Below are 18282 nucleotides of genomic sequence, written 5' to 3' on the forward strand. Positions count from 1 at the left end.
GAAGAAGAAGAAGAAGAAGAAGAAGAAGAAGAAGAAGAAGAAGAAGAAGAAGAAGAAGAAGAAGAAGAAGAAGAAGAAGAAGAAGAAGAAGAAGAGGAAGTAGTCCAGGAGCTGAGGGTGTGGCTAAGCAAAAGGGTAAAGCTGGGGCCCTCAAGACAGCCCTTAGGGCTATAGGAAAGAGCTGTAAATACATGAGTTCAAAAATACATAATCTCTCAACTATGCAAAAAAATAAGTATGCAATGTGAATTACATGAGGGGCTTCACAAATCTAAAGGAACAAAAGCAGCTGCACTGAGAGACAACTTGTTAGAAAATTACTAAGGAAGAGGAAAAAGAGATTTAGGGCGTGGTGATCACAGGAGATTCCACCCAGGTAAGTGTTTTGGTTTATGCTTGCAAAGGCAGACAGATTCCTGAGTTCAGGGTCAGCCTAGGACAGAGCGAGGTTAGGTTAAGCCTTGGTGGAAATGGTAATTTCAGGGCAGGCTCACACCCAAGGAGTTTATCAACTGTGCTTAACAAAGGCAGATAGATCGCTGAATTCTTTTGTACTGTTAAGAAAAACTGTATCCTTGTAGTCTGGTGGGGGCTGGGATCAAGAAATGCTAATCTATAAGATAATTTAAAGGAAAATCTGTAGTAAATGCCAGGATTGATATGTAAAATAAAAGACTGGACCTGTGTTCTGCAGAAGAAGAGCTATTCAGATGATTTTTTTTCTGGATAAAAAGAGAGAACTGCTTGGAGAACTGATACACCGACAGACAGGCAGGCAGGCAGACAGACAGACAGACAAAAACATACATACAGATACACAGAAACACACACGCAAGCAAGCAGGACATGGACCAAGAGATCTCTTAGAATAGCAAGCAAGCACAATATAGACAGAGAATTTTCCAGAGAGAAAACAACATAGAGAGAAGCAGAATTTGACCTTGAGTCATCCTTCCACTGCTCCCAGACACCCTTACTCTCAGAACCCGTCTAGTCCTTGGCAGAGAAGAAAAAATTGCAGTTTCCAATCTGCATTTCTAGTCCACTACCCCAAAGAGTAATGCAGCTCTTGCGTACATTAATGCATAGTCCCTCCTCTGCCTGTTGTGTTTTAATGTATTGGCAATCTGTGACAAAATAAAAAACTATTAGGTATTTTTGATGTGTTATCATCATCATCATAATAATAATGATAAACAATAATACTATAGTAAATCCTACAGCCTTTGGCTCAAGTGAGGATGTTGCAGAAGATTGCATTGTGGGTACTGACTCTACTTACACACTCAATAAAGCCAAATGCTAAAATAATTGTGGTAATTCGAAGATGACCATCATGAAGGTATAGCTGTGTTTGGCAGCTTCTACATGTTGTGAAGTACCAGAGGCCATTTCACACTTGTAGACAAAAAGGCTAAAGTTGGACAAAACGTTTCCTTTTTACATTAACTACCTTTTCCTTTTCACACCTTCATGTCTGTGTACAATGAATTTTGATTCCTCTTGTCCCCCACGTCTCTTATCTTTCTTCCAATCCTGTTTGTCTCCACTCCTCTCAAGCCCCTCCTATTTAATCTTCATTCTTCCCAAGCCCTTCCCATCTTTGGTTTTCTTTGTTTTGTGATGCAAGGTTTTCCTGGGAACCCCCACATCAGAGGCCTGCATCCACCTCTAAGCTTAAAGTAGTTACTGGGGATTGAACTCTGGTCTTCCTATTTGCACAGCCACCACTTTAAGGAGAGATCCACCTCACAGCACAAAATTTTTCTATGCAGAAAAGTTGTAGAGTGCTTGAGTAGTGATCATGGAACAGGGTAGGGCTACCCTTCTGCAGTGTCATTAGCCTGTCCTTTGTTAGCTTGGGTTGTCTGAGCATACACACATCTTTTCCTTGGGAGCATTCTGGGACCTTTTCTGCGCTTGTACTTACATGTATGTCCTGTGTTTGAGAATGTAATTGTGACTAGGACATCCTCTTTTCCATTCATGGCACTGGGCAGGCTCATTGTGGTCCTGGTGAATTTACAGAACCTCCTTTCAAACTTTCTTCTCACCCTCAGGAGAGAATTAATCTGGAAAGGACTGCTTCAATTACTAACGTAGAGGGAACAAGCATTTTATCCACTGCCTAACTTTCTCTGTTCTTGCCTGGACTTCTTGGGTCATAATTCCTTAATCAGTGAGCTAAGTCACCCTGACCACTGCACCTCTTATAAAGGAAAGCATATATCTGGGGATTGCTTATTGCTTCAGAGGTTCAGTCCATTACGATCATGGCAGGAAGCATGGCAGCATGCAGGCAGACATTATGCTGAACAAGAAGCTGAGATTTCTATAACCAGATTCACTGGCATCAGGAAGGAAGGCCACTGGGCCTTTCGAAACCTTAAAACCCACCCCCAGGGACAGATTTTCATTAGCAAGGCCACGCCTCCTAATTTTTTTCAAATAGTGCCACTCCTTAGTGACTCAATATTGCAACCTATGAGACTATGGGGACCACTCTTATTCGAACTACCACAACTAGCATTTGGTTCCCCAAAAAGTAAAATTGAAGCATTTTACAATTATAAAATCCAGTGTGAAAAAAAAAAATGTTTTATGGTAGAAGAAGCTAATATCTACTCATGTAAACCAGATCGTTTCCTGTGATTAAGCATAATATTTAGTCTTCAGCTTCCTCACAGAGAAAAGAAAAATAGTATGCGTGTTACTCTGATGAAGGAAAGATGTGTTATCAAACGGATTCATGGAATTAAAGAGTACAAGGGGGTTCTTCTGGTTTTGTTTTTGCTTTTCACAATGGAATTTATCCGAGGAGCACTGAAGAGCACAGTAAGCAATGTTTCCAACAAATGTGAAAATTTTAATGCTATTTATTATATTTATCGTCCAACCTTCAATAAATAAAAAAAAAAAAAAAAGGAAAGATTCACACACAGTTTAGAAAAGGCCATTCTTCATGAAGACTAAGCAAAGACAGATAGATGCGTGATGTTCTGGAAACCTAATTTTATGAAGAGAGGGAGGCTGCAGGTGACGATATGAAGGCACAATGAACATCAGTTCCCTCGCCTGGTCTGCAGCAAGGGCTGAATAAAGGATAATTCTAGGCTTTGATCTCTGGTAAATAGAGGAAGATTTTGGTATTTGGAGCTCTATGCCAGCATGCGACCAAGACAATAAACTGTCAGGAAAGCCGGGACCCTTTTCTTATGTTTAGGCCTGTACCTTGATGGAGAAAATATCACAGCATGTGAACTTAAACTGCTGAGCCTCAGACGAGCCCTATGGAACCTTCTCAGGTGGGCTTTTTTTCTTTCTGTCATCCCATTGGGTCAGTGTAGGCCACCAAATAGTGTCTTCAATCATTTCCTCCTCTTCCTCAAATGTAGCTCCCTCCCACTCCGAGAAATGACCGTGGAAGGATGGCCACACGAGATCTCTCCTTGCTTCCTCAGCAGCCTTGCTTCATGGGTTATCTTCAGACCTTCCCTTTCCAGTCACTCTTATCCAGAAGCCTTTAAAAGGACTGTGCCTTTGCAATCCCATGGGGTATTCCCACCTCTCTACCTGCCATTGTGTCCTACACTTTCCTTCTCGGGCTCTCTAGGTACAAGACGGCATTTCATCTGACTCTAGTTTCTTCTAACCTCAGCCCTGCCAGTGGATTTAGAAGATAACAAATACTGGAAGGCTTGAGGCTAGGCAAAAGTGAAGACTGCTTGCTGTGGTCTGAAAGTCCCTCAGTATTAATGTTGAATAAAAAAAAAAATCCCCATTGTGCTGGTATTCAAGTAGGGCCTTTGGGGAAGTGTGAAAGTTATGTGAGTTCTGTCCTTCTGACCAGACAAGTGTCTTACAAAATGGTGAAAGAACTACTGTATCTCTTCTCACCCTTCTACCTCTCTGCCATGGGAAGATATGAAGTTTAGCACTCTGGCAGATATAGCAAGCCATAGAATTATAGAGCATCCCCAACCAGACTCCAAAACTCCTGTTACCTTTCCCTTGGACTTCTCATCCTCTAAAACTGTGATAATTAATTTATGTTGTTTAAGGCCAGGCATGGTACCTTATTCCTTTAATCCCAGCACTTGGGAGGCAAAATCAGATGGATCTCTATGAGTTTAAGACCATCCCTGTCTATATAGTAAGTTCCAGGCCTGTCTCAAAATATATAAGCAAATGAGTTAATTACTTAGTGTAGTTTATAAGTTATCCTATTTAAATAATTTTGTTAAGGCCAGCATCCAAGAATTATAATAACACTAGTACAGGACATTGTTTACATAGTGCCTTTCTTGTCAGCTTGATTTACCTTCAACCCTTTTTTCCTTTACTTTCCATAATATCTAGCTTTTCTAGTTCTTCAAATTTCTCCTTTTACCTTTCTATATTATCTTACTCATTCATTTTCCTCAAAGTCCGTCCCTTGACTGTCTTCCCTCTTCATTTTACTTCTTATCTCTTGGTTGTTTAATCCTATGTTGTGGGTCTAGCCTCAGAGACCTCTGACAAATCTCAAACCTCCCTCCCTCTCCAGATATTGAGACTATAGAATCTCTTGGCTTCATTTTCCCATAAATGCAGAAGACTCAACCAGCCTACATTTATTTCAGACTTGGTTCTACAAAATTCCATTCTAGACCTCTTTCCCTTTAACCCTCAAAACTTTTCAAGCGCCAAATCCTAACTTACCTACCCTATGTCTTTCAAATCCATCTTCTCTTGTATCTTTCCATGGATACTCCCTTTATCGAAACTCTTAACATCACTTGACTAATTAATCTATTAACTAAATTGGTTGTGTTTCTCCACCACATACTCCAACCAATCATATCTTCCTACCTTGTTTCCATGACTCCCTTTCTTACTCTGTAGTCTCTAAACATTTCACAGCACCACTTTCCAAAACAAAAATATTGTCCTGGTCTCTCTGTGCCTGAAACGCTTCATTGGTTCATCATTTGTATGGTATATAGTCCAAGTCTGAATTCCTTGGTTTGATGAGTGTCTCTCACCATGACCTAGGCCTTTCTTCTCTTCTCCACTCCATAGTCTCTATAACTAGCAAGTTCTTTAGTTCCTTGGGTACTAATTGTATTCTATATCAGTGTTTCTACTCATATTCTCATCTCCTGATGGAGTGGACCATAGATGTTACCTCCACTGCAAGGCCCCTGTAAATCCTTCTTTCCTCTCTTTCCCTAGAAACTCCACTTTCTGCGATCTCCCCACTCACTGCCTGTTTCTACCACCATATTATATAAGCAGAATGCTAATCACTACATGGTGAATAAAATAGAAGGACTTTTGTCCTCATGTCCCTGTTCTTTCATCACTAGAGCCGACTTTTGGCACAGAGAAAGCACCCACGAGGCATTCAGTTTCCTTAGAAATCTGACAGCAACTTCTTTACCAACAAAGCAATATTTGTTGACAAAAAGGGAAAATAGCAAGCGGTGTGCTCATTTGTTCAGGATCAGAGGTCTCAGTTTGTCTGTTGTAAAGTATCTGTACTATTTCAATCCCCGAAACCACCTTAGGAACTGTACTGTGAACAGCCTCCCTATTGAACATACTATTGACAATTGGCTTATTGCTTTTCTTTTTTTCTTTTTCCTTCGCTTTAAACACAAAACAGTATAAAATATGGCAGACCCTCAGCTACTCAGGAGGTTGTAATCAGAGGGTTGCTTCGTTCAAGAATTCCTGGACAGCCTTACCATATTTCTCAATGAATAAATAAGTAAATAAATAAATAAAAATAAGATAATAGAGAAAACTGAACTGGATTTGATAAGAGCTGTGTAACACACTGACCAACCAAAGGGCTTACACTCAAGGACACAGTCAGTAGATATGATTATTATGAAAGGATAGATTTGGGTATGCAGATCAGTGTTAGAACGTCATTAAGACATACCTCTCTCCTTATTTTCACACCTCCACCCCAAAATGTAACCATAACCCCTTCTCACAGGTTCATCTATGCTAAGAGACTCTTAGTTCTAGCTAGTAGGAAACATGATTAAAAGGACAGCATGTAACATTTTGTTGAGCTCTCTTGTTGTGTCTCATCTGCGTAATAACACTATGGGATTCTCTTTTGTACCTTTTACCCATAATGGATGAAAAATAGTGACTGATTTCTAACTTCCTCAACATGCAAATTTATATGGAATAACTACTCAGAATTGAAAATTTTCTTTCTCTGAAACAATGATATAAGATGAGCTATCTACAAGATGGTTAACAAACACAAATAAAAGAATAAAGAAACTCAGATATAAGACCAGAGCCAGACCAAGTAAAAGGAAAAAAAAATGTCATCTGGTTCCTTCATAGATATGAGAAAGGTTAAAGCAAGAAACTTGGGGACAAAAGTAGGAAAAGAAAACGCTGTGAGGCTCCTCCCACCAACTGACTCAGAGGAAGACACCACAGTCAAACAGTGGACTGAGCTTGGGGCCTCTTATGTAAGAATAGGGGGAGGGTTGCAGCCCCTAAAGGGATGGAAACTCCACAGGAAGACCAACAGAATTAACTAACCTGGACTCTTGGGGCTCTCAGAAACTGAACAATCTATCAAAGAACATACATGGGTTGAACCTACGCCTCTCCACACATACGTAGCAGACGTGCAGCTTGGTCTTCATGTGGATCTCAAACAACTGGAGTGGGAGCTATCTTAAAAGCTGTTTCCTGTACATGGGATATATTCTTCTAGCTGGGCTGACTTGTCTGGCCTCAGTGGAAGAGGAAATTCCTAGCCTCCCAGCGACTTGAAGTGCCAAGGTAGGGGGATATACCCAGGGAGGCCCCACCTACTCAGAGGAGAAGGAAGAAGGAGGTGGGGAAATAATTGTGGGATGGGTGACCAGGAGAGGGAGGGAGGGAGGAGCAGTGAGCAAGATGTAAAGTGAATGATAAATAAATACTATCAAGGAAGGAAGGAAGGAAGGAAGGAAGGAAGGAAGGAAGGAAGGAAGGAAGGAAACCGTGCTGTTCAAAGACTCTGTTATTTGTTCAAGTTCAAAGTAGAGCACATTTTGTAATACCAAGGTGCCATGCTGTGGTCAGGGGAAGAGGGCTGCAGGAGTGAAGGCAAAGGACATAGAGTTGACTTCAACTAACCACGAAGATCAAGATTGTACCAATGAGTGTTATAGCCATCTAAAATTAAAACAGGAGTCAACACTGGCAGGATGCCACTCAGCTGTGAGAATGGGTTTGCAAAACATCACGCAGAAGCTGATGAACTGCAGCAGCATAGTTGGGTACAATGAAACGTGGTGCTGATGACAAGAACATCACATCTGGGCAGTCTACAAGGATGGGTCATGTGAGCTTTAAATAACCATGGCTTTAATCTAAGTTGCTACAGGCTTTGCTACCAATGAGTGCCACAGTCTTGGGTGCATCATTTATATTAATGTGTGGCCCTAGTTTATTCATTTGAAACATGAAAATGTTTTCTGAAATCTATACCAAATTCTGTACTTTTAACCATGGATTTCATTTCATCTTCAGATTCTGGGTTTGGGGTCAAGCAGATACCATTAACTGGTTTCTTGTACTTGTCCAGTACTGTTGATATGAGAAAATGTCATGTCTCTGGTAGAAGTAACTGAATAACAGATATGTATTTCAGCTCCTTGTTTTGCAAAATACTGTGGTACAATCAATAATACAACATTAAGCATTATTCTTAGTTTACAAATAAATCTGAGATGCATACAGTGTTTCCCCATAGTTGTTTGGGCATTTGTTTCAGAAAGTAATCAAACGTAATTTTTTTAAAACATCCAAGGGCCTATAACAACTTATTTATTTCTAGTTCTTCTAATAGTTTAAGACTCTTTATGACAATAATATTAGTAATGATAACAGTTATTTTATTCTTATTTTAAGTTATGCTCTTAACACCTAGAAAAGTATGTTATTTCATAGTTGGCTCATGTGTTCATTAGTAAATTTTGTTAGAAAGGAAATAAGCCAGATATGGTGCCCATTCTCTTAACTCTTGTAAGGTTGAAGTAAGAGAATTAAAGTTTGAGTCAGTCTGGCTACATAGTGAATTCTGGACACTCTGGGACTCTGACATTAAAAGATATAGAACTGTTATTTGGTAACCAAAGAATTTATGTTCCTCAAATTATTTTGTTTTATTTGCCAATTAAGGCTTTTATTTGAATTGCTTAAGAATTTGTTATAAAATTTACCATGTTTCCCTGAACCAGTAACATATTGGCTCTGAAGTTAACAAAAGAGAAAATCCTAAAATCAATACATGAGGAATCCTTAGCACCAAGTTTTTTCTTGAATCAATAATTTTTTTATAAAAACATTACTTGTGTATTTAGTATAACAGTACCACTAGGTTAAGAAAGCAAATATTCCTGTAAGAATAAAATATATTTCACATAAGTTAAAATTTAAGGTGTGGACATTTATAAAGAATTGTTAAGAGTATATGAAATAAGTAAATATTTCTACATAAATTCAAAATCTGATTGTAATTTTCGGAGGAGTGAGACGAAGATCATTTTGACAAGGCTTTATATCCTGCCTTCAATTTGGTTTTTTCAGTTACAGTTTCTATGGAAATTGACAACTATGGTGAAACGTTGCTTCCAATGTAAAAATCAGAGCAGGGTGAACTATGAATTTGACCCCCTTTGGTTGTAGATACTCAGCGAACTACTGTGTTCTAATCCCTCCCACACCAATTAGCGCTCATGACAGTTCCCCACAGGCATACACACAGGTCAATCTCATCGGGGCTAGTCTTCAGTGGAGGCTTTCCTCTCAGGGATTCTAGGCTATGTCAAGGTGACAATTAAAGCTAGCACTTGGAAAATGGGTTTGATAAATATAGCCAATATAAAAGAAAACAAAGATAAACATTCAAAGGTATCAAGCCAGGACTATTTGGAGTAAAAATATGTTTATAAGCTGTATCCAGACACAAAATAACATGAAGTGTATGATTACTTTGTGTATTCAAACAAAATGCCTAGTTCCCTTTCTCTGATGGAAATTTGGAGATTATGGAGTCTGGTTTGCAAAATTCACCTTGTAAAACATAGAATACAAAAGGTTGGGATTTGAAGAAACGAATGCCTGAGCATAGAATATACAGGTGAATGAACTACAAGGTTCTGCATGGATGCGAACACCTTTAGTAAGTTGCAAATTAAGTGTCTCTCTGTCTTTTTCAACTCCTTCTCTTGCTAATGACTGGTTCAAGTCAGTTCTCTTTGAATGACGTTGAATTTGGCTTGAGCATGCTTTACTTGAAACCCCAACTGAACCATGGCAAGATCCTCCATTTCGTGACCTTCATATTCATAAAGACTCAAGGAATCCAAGAACACTCACTTCTGTCTTTAGTTTTGATTCCTGGCCCCGGCTTATCACTCTAAGCAATTACACCTGTTTATTTTCCTGGCCACAGACTTTCAAAATGCTTATGTACCCTTTATAAATGATATATTGCTACATAAAATCTGAACTAAAACGCCCTTGTCTTCAGCTAATAAGTATACCAAAATATTTTCTTTCAGTGTTTCCTAAACATTTACAAATTTGTGTTTACAAGTGGTTAAGCTGCAATAAATAGTATCTGTCTGTTGATTATTTCCCAAGTGGCCAACTCTGTCCTATCTAGACTATAAGCTACCTGATAACTGAGACCTCGATCCAAAACCCTACAGTTTTTGTGTAGACTATCTGTTGCAATGGCTCTTTGTTCAAACTACACATATTTATTTATGCACCTACCAGGTGGTATGGTTTGGAATGGAAAGACATCCTCTCAGGGCAGTTCACACCAGCCTAAAAGTAAATGCTGGCAGTATCCAGGACGCAGTTCACTGATTCAGGGTTTAGTGCCTGTTATTACCACTTGACCACAAAGAGCCAGGATGCTGGAGTGAATTAACATCCTAGAATGTACTTCTAGGTTACAAAGGCAGATATAAGAAGAATGACATTTAAATGGAAAGCATCCTATTTCTACTTTTGAATAAAATGCTAGTAATAGTAACAAAAATTAACAGATGTTCAGGGATAGAAGGCAGCAGGATGTGGCTACGGTTAATAGCACAGAATTTAAAGAAACTTTGAGATATTAATTTGTGTAAGATCTGCTTGAAATCAGCAATGAAGAGGAGGAAAACAAAAGGTAGAACAGGTGAGCAAATGAAGTGGTGAAGAGAGATAAATTTCATGTAGAAGAGGAATCTGGGTTGTCTCAAGTGACTCTTAGTCACAGAGGGAGAAAGGCTGGAACCTTCAGGGTGTCAGTTTCAGGTGAGCCGAGAGTCATGTGCAGTTCTGTTTCTGAAATCATCTCACTGAAATACAGTCTAGAGCTTGAACAAGGGAAGTATGGTGGTAGGCTTAGCATCTTTAACTTGGTCTAAATAATCTCTCAAAACACCCTTATTCCTTGCTATATGATAAAATAGAACAATCTATTGGAAGAACTTCCTAAGAAATAGATTGCAATCAAGACAGAAAAACGTCTAAAGATGCTGGGAAACAGATAGAAACTATGACAGGAGATACAGTCACATAGAGGACAGTATATGTAAATTTGTAGGGAAAACAGGCTTAATTTGTGTATCTATGACTTAGAAGGATTTTCCTCTTATACAGTGAGATTTTAAATTGTTTTATATCAAATGGAAAAATGTTCCTAAAAAAGAAAAAAAAAAAAAAAAAAAAGGTCAGACATCGAAAAGACGTCCTAATAAAGTCCAACAGCATATAAAACGTAGGTGCATGTCAGAAGCAATATAGCACCACAATGACACCCAACCCAATAAAAAGTTACCTTGAAGTAGGTATTTGCAGAATGGGATGTGGACATTAAAATCCCTGCTTCTCTGTCTACCTGAGAGGAAAGTTCTTAAACAAAAGTCTCAAAGCAGCTGAAAACAAAAACCAGTCCTAAAGAAAACCTACTGAAGCTATAAACTCAAAGAACACCTCGGTGAACTTTCCCAAAGCTTTGAACTTAATCACCTGAAGTTATTACTTTTAGAAGCTGGTTAGTACAGCCTCTTGAAGTGATCGATTTGACTTCTGCCCAGCAATCGTTGTTCCATCAGAAGAATGGGATAAAATGTCCTTGGCTGAGATCATCTTTTTAGAAGTGGTTATTTTAGTACCCTCCGTATCACATATTTAAAGACACACATTTCAAGTGAGCATCCACAGTGGGTCTGAATCTTATCGATACATAACCAGGGCCAATATCCTTCTTCCCCTACAGCCTCCCCAGTGTTTAGGAAACAATCAACAACCGTTTCTGGGGCTTCCACTGAAGGAACTATGTGCACTGTGTCCCTCATGTCAGTTAAACTAACAGTTGTCGTTGAGACAAGTTCAATACAGGTGACGGAAGCTTGAAAGCCAAGTAAAAGAATGTGATGGCTAAATTCCAATGGTGAAAAGGAAAACAGAAAATACCTCAGAGCTTATTTCAATGTGAAATAAAGTGATAATTTAATATAAAACAACTTGGACAATGAACAGACATCCCATCCTATGCTTTTTGAAGCTATCAAAATTAATTATAAAAATTAAAGTGTGCTAGTATAGCTGTTTCTGATGTGGATTGTACTAGGTTTGTTCCTGATAAAAGAAACACAGGTAAATTGACTAGTGAGTGGCTGGTTTGGAAAGGAGAGATAAAGGTGGCTGGAGGCCCCAGGATTTCTAAGCTCCAAATTGATATATTAAGACCGGAAGTCTCCCTTACTGAACAGTGCCTGGTATGTGGTCTTCACAGCTTCTTAACAGAAAACCGTCACCAGCATGTGACCCCGTCCGTCTGAAGGCAGGAAAATTACTATGTGAAGCAAGGAAGCTCCAACCACAGTCCCTGAGAAGCAGAGGGTAAAGCATATGGAAAAATAAATTTCCTGTTAGTCCTCACTTGAGGGGGCCCAACAAAATTTCTTTGGAGGTCAAAGAAAACAAAAGCAATTTGGTTTTTCCCAGGTAATATGTGTTGAAGGAGAAACCAAAGCCCATTAAAAAAGAAGACAGATAGTGTATGGATGTGACAAAGTGAGGGCTGTAATCTTGATAACAAATGCCCCCAAGTTTGCTCTTGATGGGGCTCTGTGAGCAACATGTGCCCTGGAATTAATTATGGTGTGGAGACGCAGTCTTTCCCATACAACTCCAATCAGGAGGCAGAAAGGAAACAAAACAACCCAAGCTAAGATGCAGGTGACCTCAAGGTATGTACTTCCACAACTAAACTAGCTAATCCAGGTCCAGTTCATTTCCAAAGCATGATCCTCATGTAAGAAGACAATCATGATTATCAGTTATTTTGGCAAAGTAATGTTTTTGGAAACCAGACTTAAGACAGGAGGGTCTCCTGTTGGTTTCCTCCCTCAAGTAAAACATAATATAATATGAAAATTATATTTTATAAAAATGATTATCAGCCCCTCCTGAAGAAAGGACTCATATTTATGATATTGGTAACCAACTACTAAGGTCAAATATTCAAATGAATCACATTCGGTCTAGGTTTTGCTATTCCTTGTTGATTGGTCTCTCCAGGGCTGATAGTTCACACACTGCAACTTGTACTTTCAAAAGGCTCTATCTAGAAACTAGAAAATGCTATTAAAAATCAAACATAGTAAATTAGCATTAAGCCTTAAAATGTAAAGAATTAACTGTTGGAGTTAAATTTTGGTTTAAAGAATTTGTGTTCAAAAGAGATCTGAAAGGTCATCACTAAAAACCAAGGGCATCAGGAAACATAAAGGTCTGTGTTTCCCTTTTCCCATCAGCAAAGTTGGAATTCATGGGTAAATCTACATGACTTTAGTTTGTTTTGAAAACTCTGTTATCTTTATCAATCGCAGCATCTATTACATCATGCCTACAATTACTTTAATAACTGAATATTGAGCATTTTAATGAAGCTATACCTTTATCCTTTCCTTACTATTTTGATTTTATGAAATATGAATGTAATACTTTTCAGTCTTTTGTTCATGTCAAATCAATATTTGCGAATTGTTGTCTTAGAAGTTAATTTATAGTCAAGTACTCAGTTTTCTTATAAAACCTGTAGAGAAGTTAGAATCAATGAACTCAAAAATCTCATTATATCCAAAACTCCATACAAGCTTTGATGAACATAGGAAGGAATCTTTAATGTAAAAAGTCCCCAAGAATTCAAATCTATAATATTCTGGGTGGGGGGGAAGGGGAAATCAAGTTTTAACCTCAGGTCAGACTATTTCATTTTTTAAAAAACCACTTTAATTCTGATATCTGCTGTCCTCTAGCTGGAGATTTCTAGTCTCTCCTTGGTCTCTCCTTAAATTCTGAAGAACAGTCACAATGTTGAGGGCTCTACACCCAAACTCAGCACCAAGATATTCTCAGCAGCATTTCTTGTACAAACAAGGTGGCAGGGTGGGGTGTATGAGTTGGGCACACAAAGGAAGCGAAATAAACAACTGGTTTAAAAGATTTGATTTTTGCATGTAAGGTATTCCAGGATTTAAAATGGGCCTGTCTGATATGTGGCAGAGGACGAATGGATACCCCGTTCCCAGGGAAGTTTTGTGAGACTAGGAGCAGCAGAGGACAATAGGGCATATCTTCAGCAAAGACAAAATAAAATTTACAAGTTCACCTTTCAAATCCACAGTAAAAGACCGGGAGTGGAGTGTGTGTGTGTGTGTGTGTGTGTGTGTGTGTGTGTGTGTGTGTGTGTGTGATTAGCCCACTAGGATTAGGAAACCACTCACTGAAGGGAAATGCAGTACCTGTGTCTTAGACCAAAAACTCTACTGAATACAAACACAGACTACCAGGGCACACCACCTTAAGATCAGAAGTCAGCTCTGCAGCTGGACACCTTTGCATGCAGTTTCCATGTCTTTTCTTTTCCTCCTACCCCAGAAACACCCTGGAATGTGGTTTTACTGCACTGTAATTATTGGCGGGGGGAGGGGGGAGAGATAAAAAGCCATGCCTAGGTGGGCGTGCACTGGAAAGGGTAAAGTCAGATTCCCGCTGTGCTAGAAATAAACAGGGACTACATTCACTATGCTCCTGGGCACAAACCATACAATTCCTTGGCTCTTGGTAGCTTTCTTGCCCAAACAGAGTGCCTACCTTCTGTGTGGACTGCAGAGACATAGGTCCAGTTGTAACGCTTGACGATATCAAGCATCGCCCTTGCCTGCAAAGTGTCAGAAGGGACCACCCTCAGGAAGTATTTGTACAAAGTTTTGTCGCTCAGGTCTATGCTCGTGGCAGAATAGGCGATTTGTGGGATGTCGAACAGCTGCAGAAGATTCTGGACTTGAATGGCCACAGAGCTGGAGCCAGGGCCGATCACTCCAGCAATAGGCTTCTTAGTCCTGCCTGGGGGTAGGGTCTGGCCATCAGGCAGGCAGCGGTTCAGTCCATCCTTCTCATCTCGGATGGAAATCAGGGAGTCTCTGATGAACTCAATGCTCTGTTCCAGAGCCACTGAAGAGTGCCAGCAGGAGTCCCGGATCTCACTGCCCAGAGTGATGTTGGGCAGGAGCACCGGGTCCGCATTAATCTTATCTAATGTGTGGAACATGGCCTCCACCCTCTGGATACCATACTGTTCTCTGATCTCCCCACACTTCCTTTCGGGTACCTTTTCGGCTGGAGGCTGGTGATGGACTGAGAAGAGGGCTCCGATGATGACATCTCCGTCCATTCTCGCCACAGAGCGCTGGGACGAGGCACCTGCCAGCAGTACTTTTCTGTCAGGTATCCTGGGCAAAATGGACATCTCCAAAAAGATCATTGGGAAGAAAATCAAGAGGAGCCGGACCATTGTGGCGAAGACGCGGTCCACCGCGGGCAAGCCACGTTCCCACGCCGGTCCCGCCTGTAGGTTCCCAGCGCGAACCACCCTGACGCCCGCCGCTGTCTTTTGCCGCTTCGTGCCTTTGGCCAACAACACAGCTGGTTCAACGCTTCTCAGTCTCCACCACCGCCCCTCTCCCCTCCGCTTCCTCCTGCTAGTCCTCCACGACCGCTCCCAAACCCAAGGGGTGTTCTTCCAGAAAATCAGGTCGCGGTTTTTTCACTGGTGCCCGAAGGTGTGTGAATCAGGTGTGCAATGCGCGGCGCGTTAGTGACCGTGAGCTGGACGCTGCTGATGGAAAAAGAGGAAAGTCAATGCCAGGCTACCGGAGGAATTGTATTTAAACTCCAGGGTCTGTGATGCTAAATATTGTCCGGTCCGCTTCACCTCAGCACATCCTTCAAAAACAGCTAGAGGCATCTCTGGTCAATGACGAAAGTGTGCCCTGCTTGCCTGCTACGCTCGGGTCCTTTGATGTGCAAAGCCCTGATGACCCGCCCCCTCCTCCAGCCTCAGGTTCTCTCGGTTCCTTCAAACCTACCAAGCTTTCTCAGGTGATGGGGGTGTCAAGGGGAGGGACGGAAAAGGGGGAGGAGCTAAGTTCTTCAACCTCAGAGAACTTTCCTGGTTTTGAAAAGATCAACTTTTTTCCCAGAAGAAAATTTGAGAACTCTTTGGGAGGTAGAAGCATTGTTTTTAAAAAGCAACTCAAACAATAGGAACCCTTTTTATTTTAACACTTAAGGGTTGAAGAGACCCTGACACACAATTTTAGTAGTAAATGTAAATGCGACAGCTTGTGAAAAAGCCATATTAGTTACTAAGGCAACGCCTGGTAGCCTCCCTGTGTTGGGGCTTGCTGTATTGCACCCCCTAAGAAATGAAGCTTACTGTAGATGTTCAAGGAGGAGTACAGAAGGTAACTTGCTTTTCGAGATGGGGTTGGGGAAGAGGAGTGTATCCTGCATTCGCCTATGTATCGGAACCCTTGGGGCTTTGCATCACTGTGCGAAATGGAAGAAAGGTAGCTTAGGCTGGGGGTCGCCTTTGGTACAACCGCCTGAGCCACTCCAATGTCAGAACCCTGGACAGCGCTCAGAGCTAGGAGGCGACACCTTTCCTTGCAGCGCCTGGAAATTCTTGACCTCCCCTCCTTCCTTCGCATTCTACACACACACACACACACAGAGACACACACACACACACACACACACACACACACACACACACACACACCCTTTCTATCGCTTCTCTAGCATCTCTCCACCCTCATTCTCTTCGCCTGGCTGTTCTGCAGCTTTATACCCCAATCCAAGTGCTTTGAGGGTAGAGGCACCTGCGGGGCCCGAAGTTGGCTCTCTCTCCTGTCCCTCCCCATCCCTTTCTCAAGGTGAGAGTCAAGATTAAAAAGGGGGCAGCGGGAGCAGGCAGGGAATGAAAGCGCAGGAGGCAAGGCACAAAAGGGGGTGGGATCAAGCCAGACGCCCAGCGCTCCTCACTGCTTCTCAGACATGAAGGACTCAAAGAGATAAATAAACCAAGATCCTCCTAGAGCCAGGAGAAAATCAGATAGATTAGAACAGTACCTTCCGTTCCGGGGGTGGGCTTCACCGCAGAAAGATATCCGCTCACCTGGGCCAGTTTGGGGTATGAACTTCAAGACCTACCTGAGTCCGGGTAGACAGAGCTATTGGTCCCAGGTCAGAGGACTGCAGCCGCCCTCGGTTCGCAGACACCTCAGTTCCAATCCAGACAGTGCAAGGATGCGATCTGGGCTGTACACTAGTGCCCTCTTTCTTCAGCACTATTATACCGCAAGAGGAAAAAAAAAAAAAAAAAAAAAAAACCGGGGGAAGGGAGGTGAAGTCAAAAAAAGAAAAAGAAAAGGAAAAAGAAAAAAAAAAAGCAGGTCACCCAAGGTTTGTCTAATATCTAATGTATTAAAATAGCCATTTGATAGAGGAAGAGGAGAAGCTAGAGAATATAGGAGCTGTAAATTTCTCAACTACTGTACTATCTGTCTGAGAGGACTTAAAGAGGTTACCAAGCATACAGATCATCAGTAGTGTCTTGCCAGAAGAGTGAGGGGGATTTGGGGATTGCTATCCTTTGCATTTATCTAGAGACTCGGACTTTTTTCTCTCTCTCTAAAAATAAGGAACACAATGAGAAAAACGATGCATGTGTACATCTACCTAGGGACGAGGCTCTGTTGGCAGGTTGCAAAGAGGATGGGAAGAGATTTCATGGCGGGAGACAAGGGGAAGAAGGAACGTGCACATCCTAAAACAGGAGTAGCCAAATGTAGAGTGGCAGGCAGCACCCACCTTTTCCAGGTCAAGATGTACCTAAATTGAGAACAAGAGGTCACATGAAAACACTGGAGTGAAAAACACTTATCCAAATCCCTCTCAGGCTGCCAGCATCTTCCCGACAGGTCTTACTGCATGAAAACTGGAAGTTAAATCACGTTCCTCTGGGGGCAGGGTGGCTGGACAGAATGAATCCCGGCTCTTCTCAGAGGACGAAAGCAAATGACATGGAGTTTTTCCACTCTTAGTTACAGCTCCCTGAGCAGAAACCAGCCTGTGTGGGGGCCTTCGATCATCCTTGTTTACCTCGTCTTGATATTAGAGGAAGCTGTCATGTTGGAACCAAGGGAATGGGTCACATCGGGCCATGCATATCTTCAACTGTGTCTCTGTCAGAAGTTGTGAAGAGAAATGCCTCCAGTCAAGAACAGACTGTCTTCCTGTTATGTTTTTTTTGTTTATTTGTTTGTTTGTTTTTCATTTCCCTCAAGTGTCAGACATTTCTGAAAGGCATTCTTAGAAAACCTAAAAAGGATTTCCCTGCCCCCTTTCTCAAGAAGAATGGACTGGAGCAACGATGTACTCTACAGATTAAAAGGTCTCTGTCCTCAGGTCTGGAAAAACAAACAAACAAACAAAACCAACCAAAAAAAAAAAGCAAAGTCTACGAACAGATAAGTGTGGGTCTTCACAAACAGGGCAAATTTACTCTGAATTTTCAGAAAAGCAAGCTAAAGGTATTCATTGTATCTCACTCCTCTAACAAACATTTAAGCTTAAATTTTAAATCATGTCACTCTGGCTTCATAATCTCTATACATTATTTTTCTGATCTTTTTTTCTCAGCTATAATATTCTGTATATAAGTTAGTGACTGTATTACTGGTTAGTTTTATGTCAACTTGATGCAGGCGAGAGTCATCAGAGAGGAATCTATTGAGGCCTCAATTGAGAAAATGCCTTCAGAAGATGGTGGTGTATACAAGCCTGTAGGGTATTTTCTTAGAAGGTGTTTGATTGAACCCAGGCCATTTTGTGTGATGCCATCCCTGATCTGATACCATC

General features: G+C 41.1%; 1 protein-coding gene across 5 annotated transcripts in view; it reads right to left on the reverse strand.

The window, feature by feature from the left end:
• Grm1 (glutamate metabotropic receptor 1) overlaps positions 1-16660 on the reverse strand; it is a 381700-nt gene extending 365040 nt beyond the window's left edge. For 2 of the 5 annotated variants that reach the window (XM_021221218.2, XM_021221220.2), the window contains exon 1: positions 14173-15395. In XM_021221218.2, the coding sequence (XP_021076877.1) occupies positions 14173-14872 (700 nt within the window). In that variant the 5' untranslated portion in view covers positions 14873-15395. Of the gene's footprint in view, positions 1-14172; positions 15396-16491 lie in introns of those variants that run through there. The other 3 variants (XM_029533139.1, XM_029533140.1, XM_029533141.1) reach the window with 3 other exon arrangements.
• Between the last annotated feature and the right edge of the window lie 1622 nt (positions 16661-18282).

Source organism: Mus pahari, chromosome 21, assembly GCF_900095145.1.
Source record: "Mus pahari chromosome 21, PAHARI_EIJ_v1.1, whole genome shotgun sequence".
Lineage (NCBI taxonomy): Eukaryota > Metazoa > Chordata > Mammalia > Rodentia > Muridae > Mus > Mus pahari.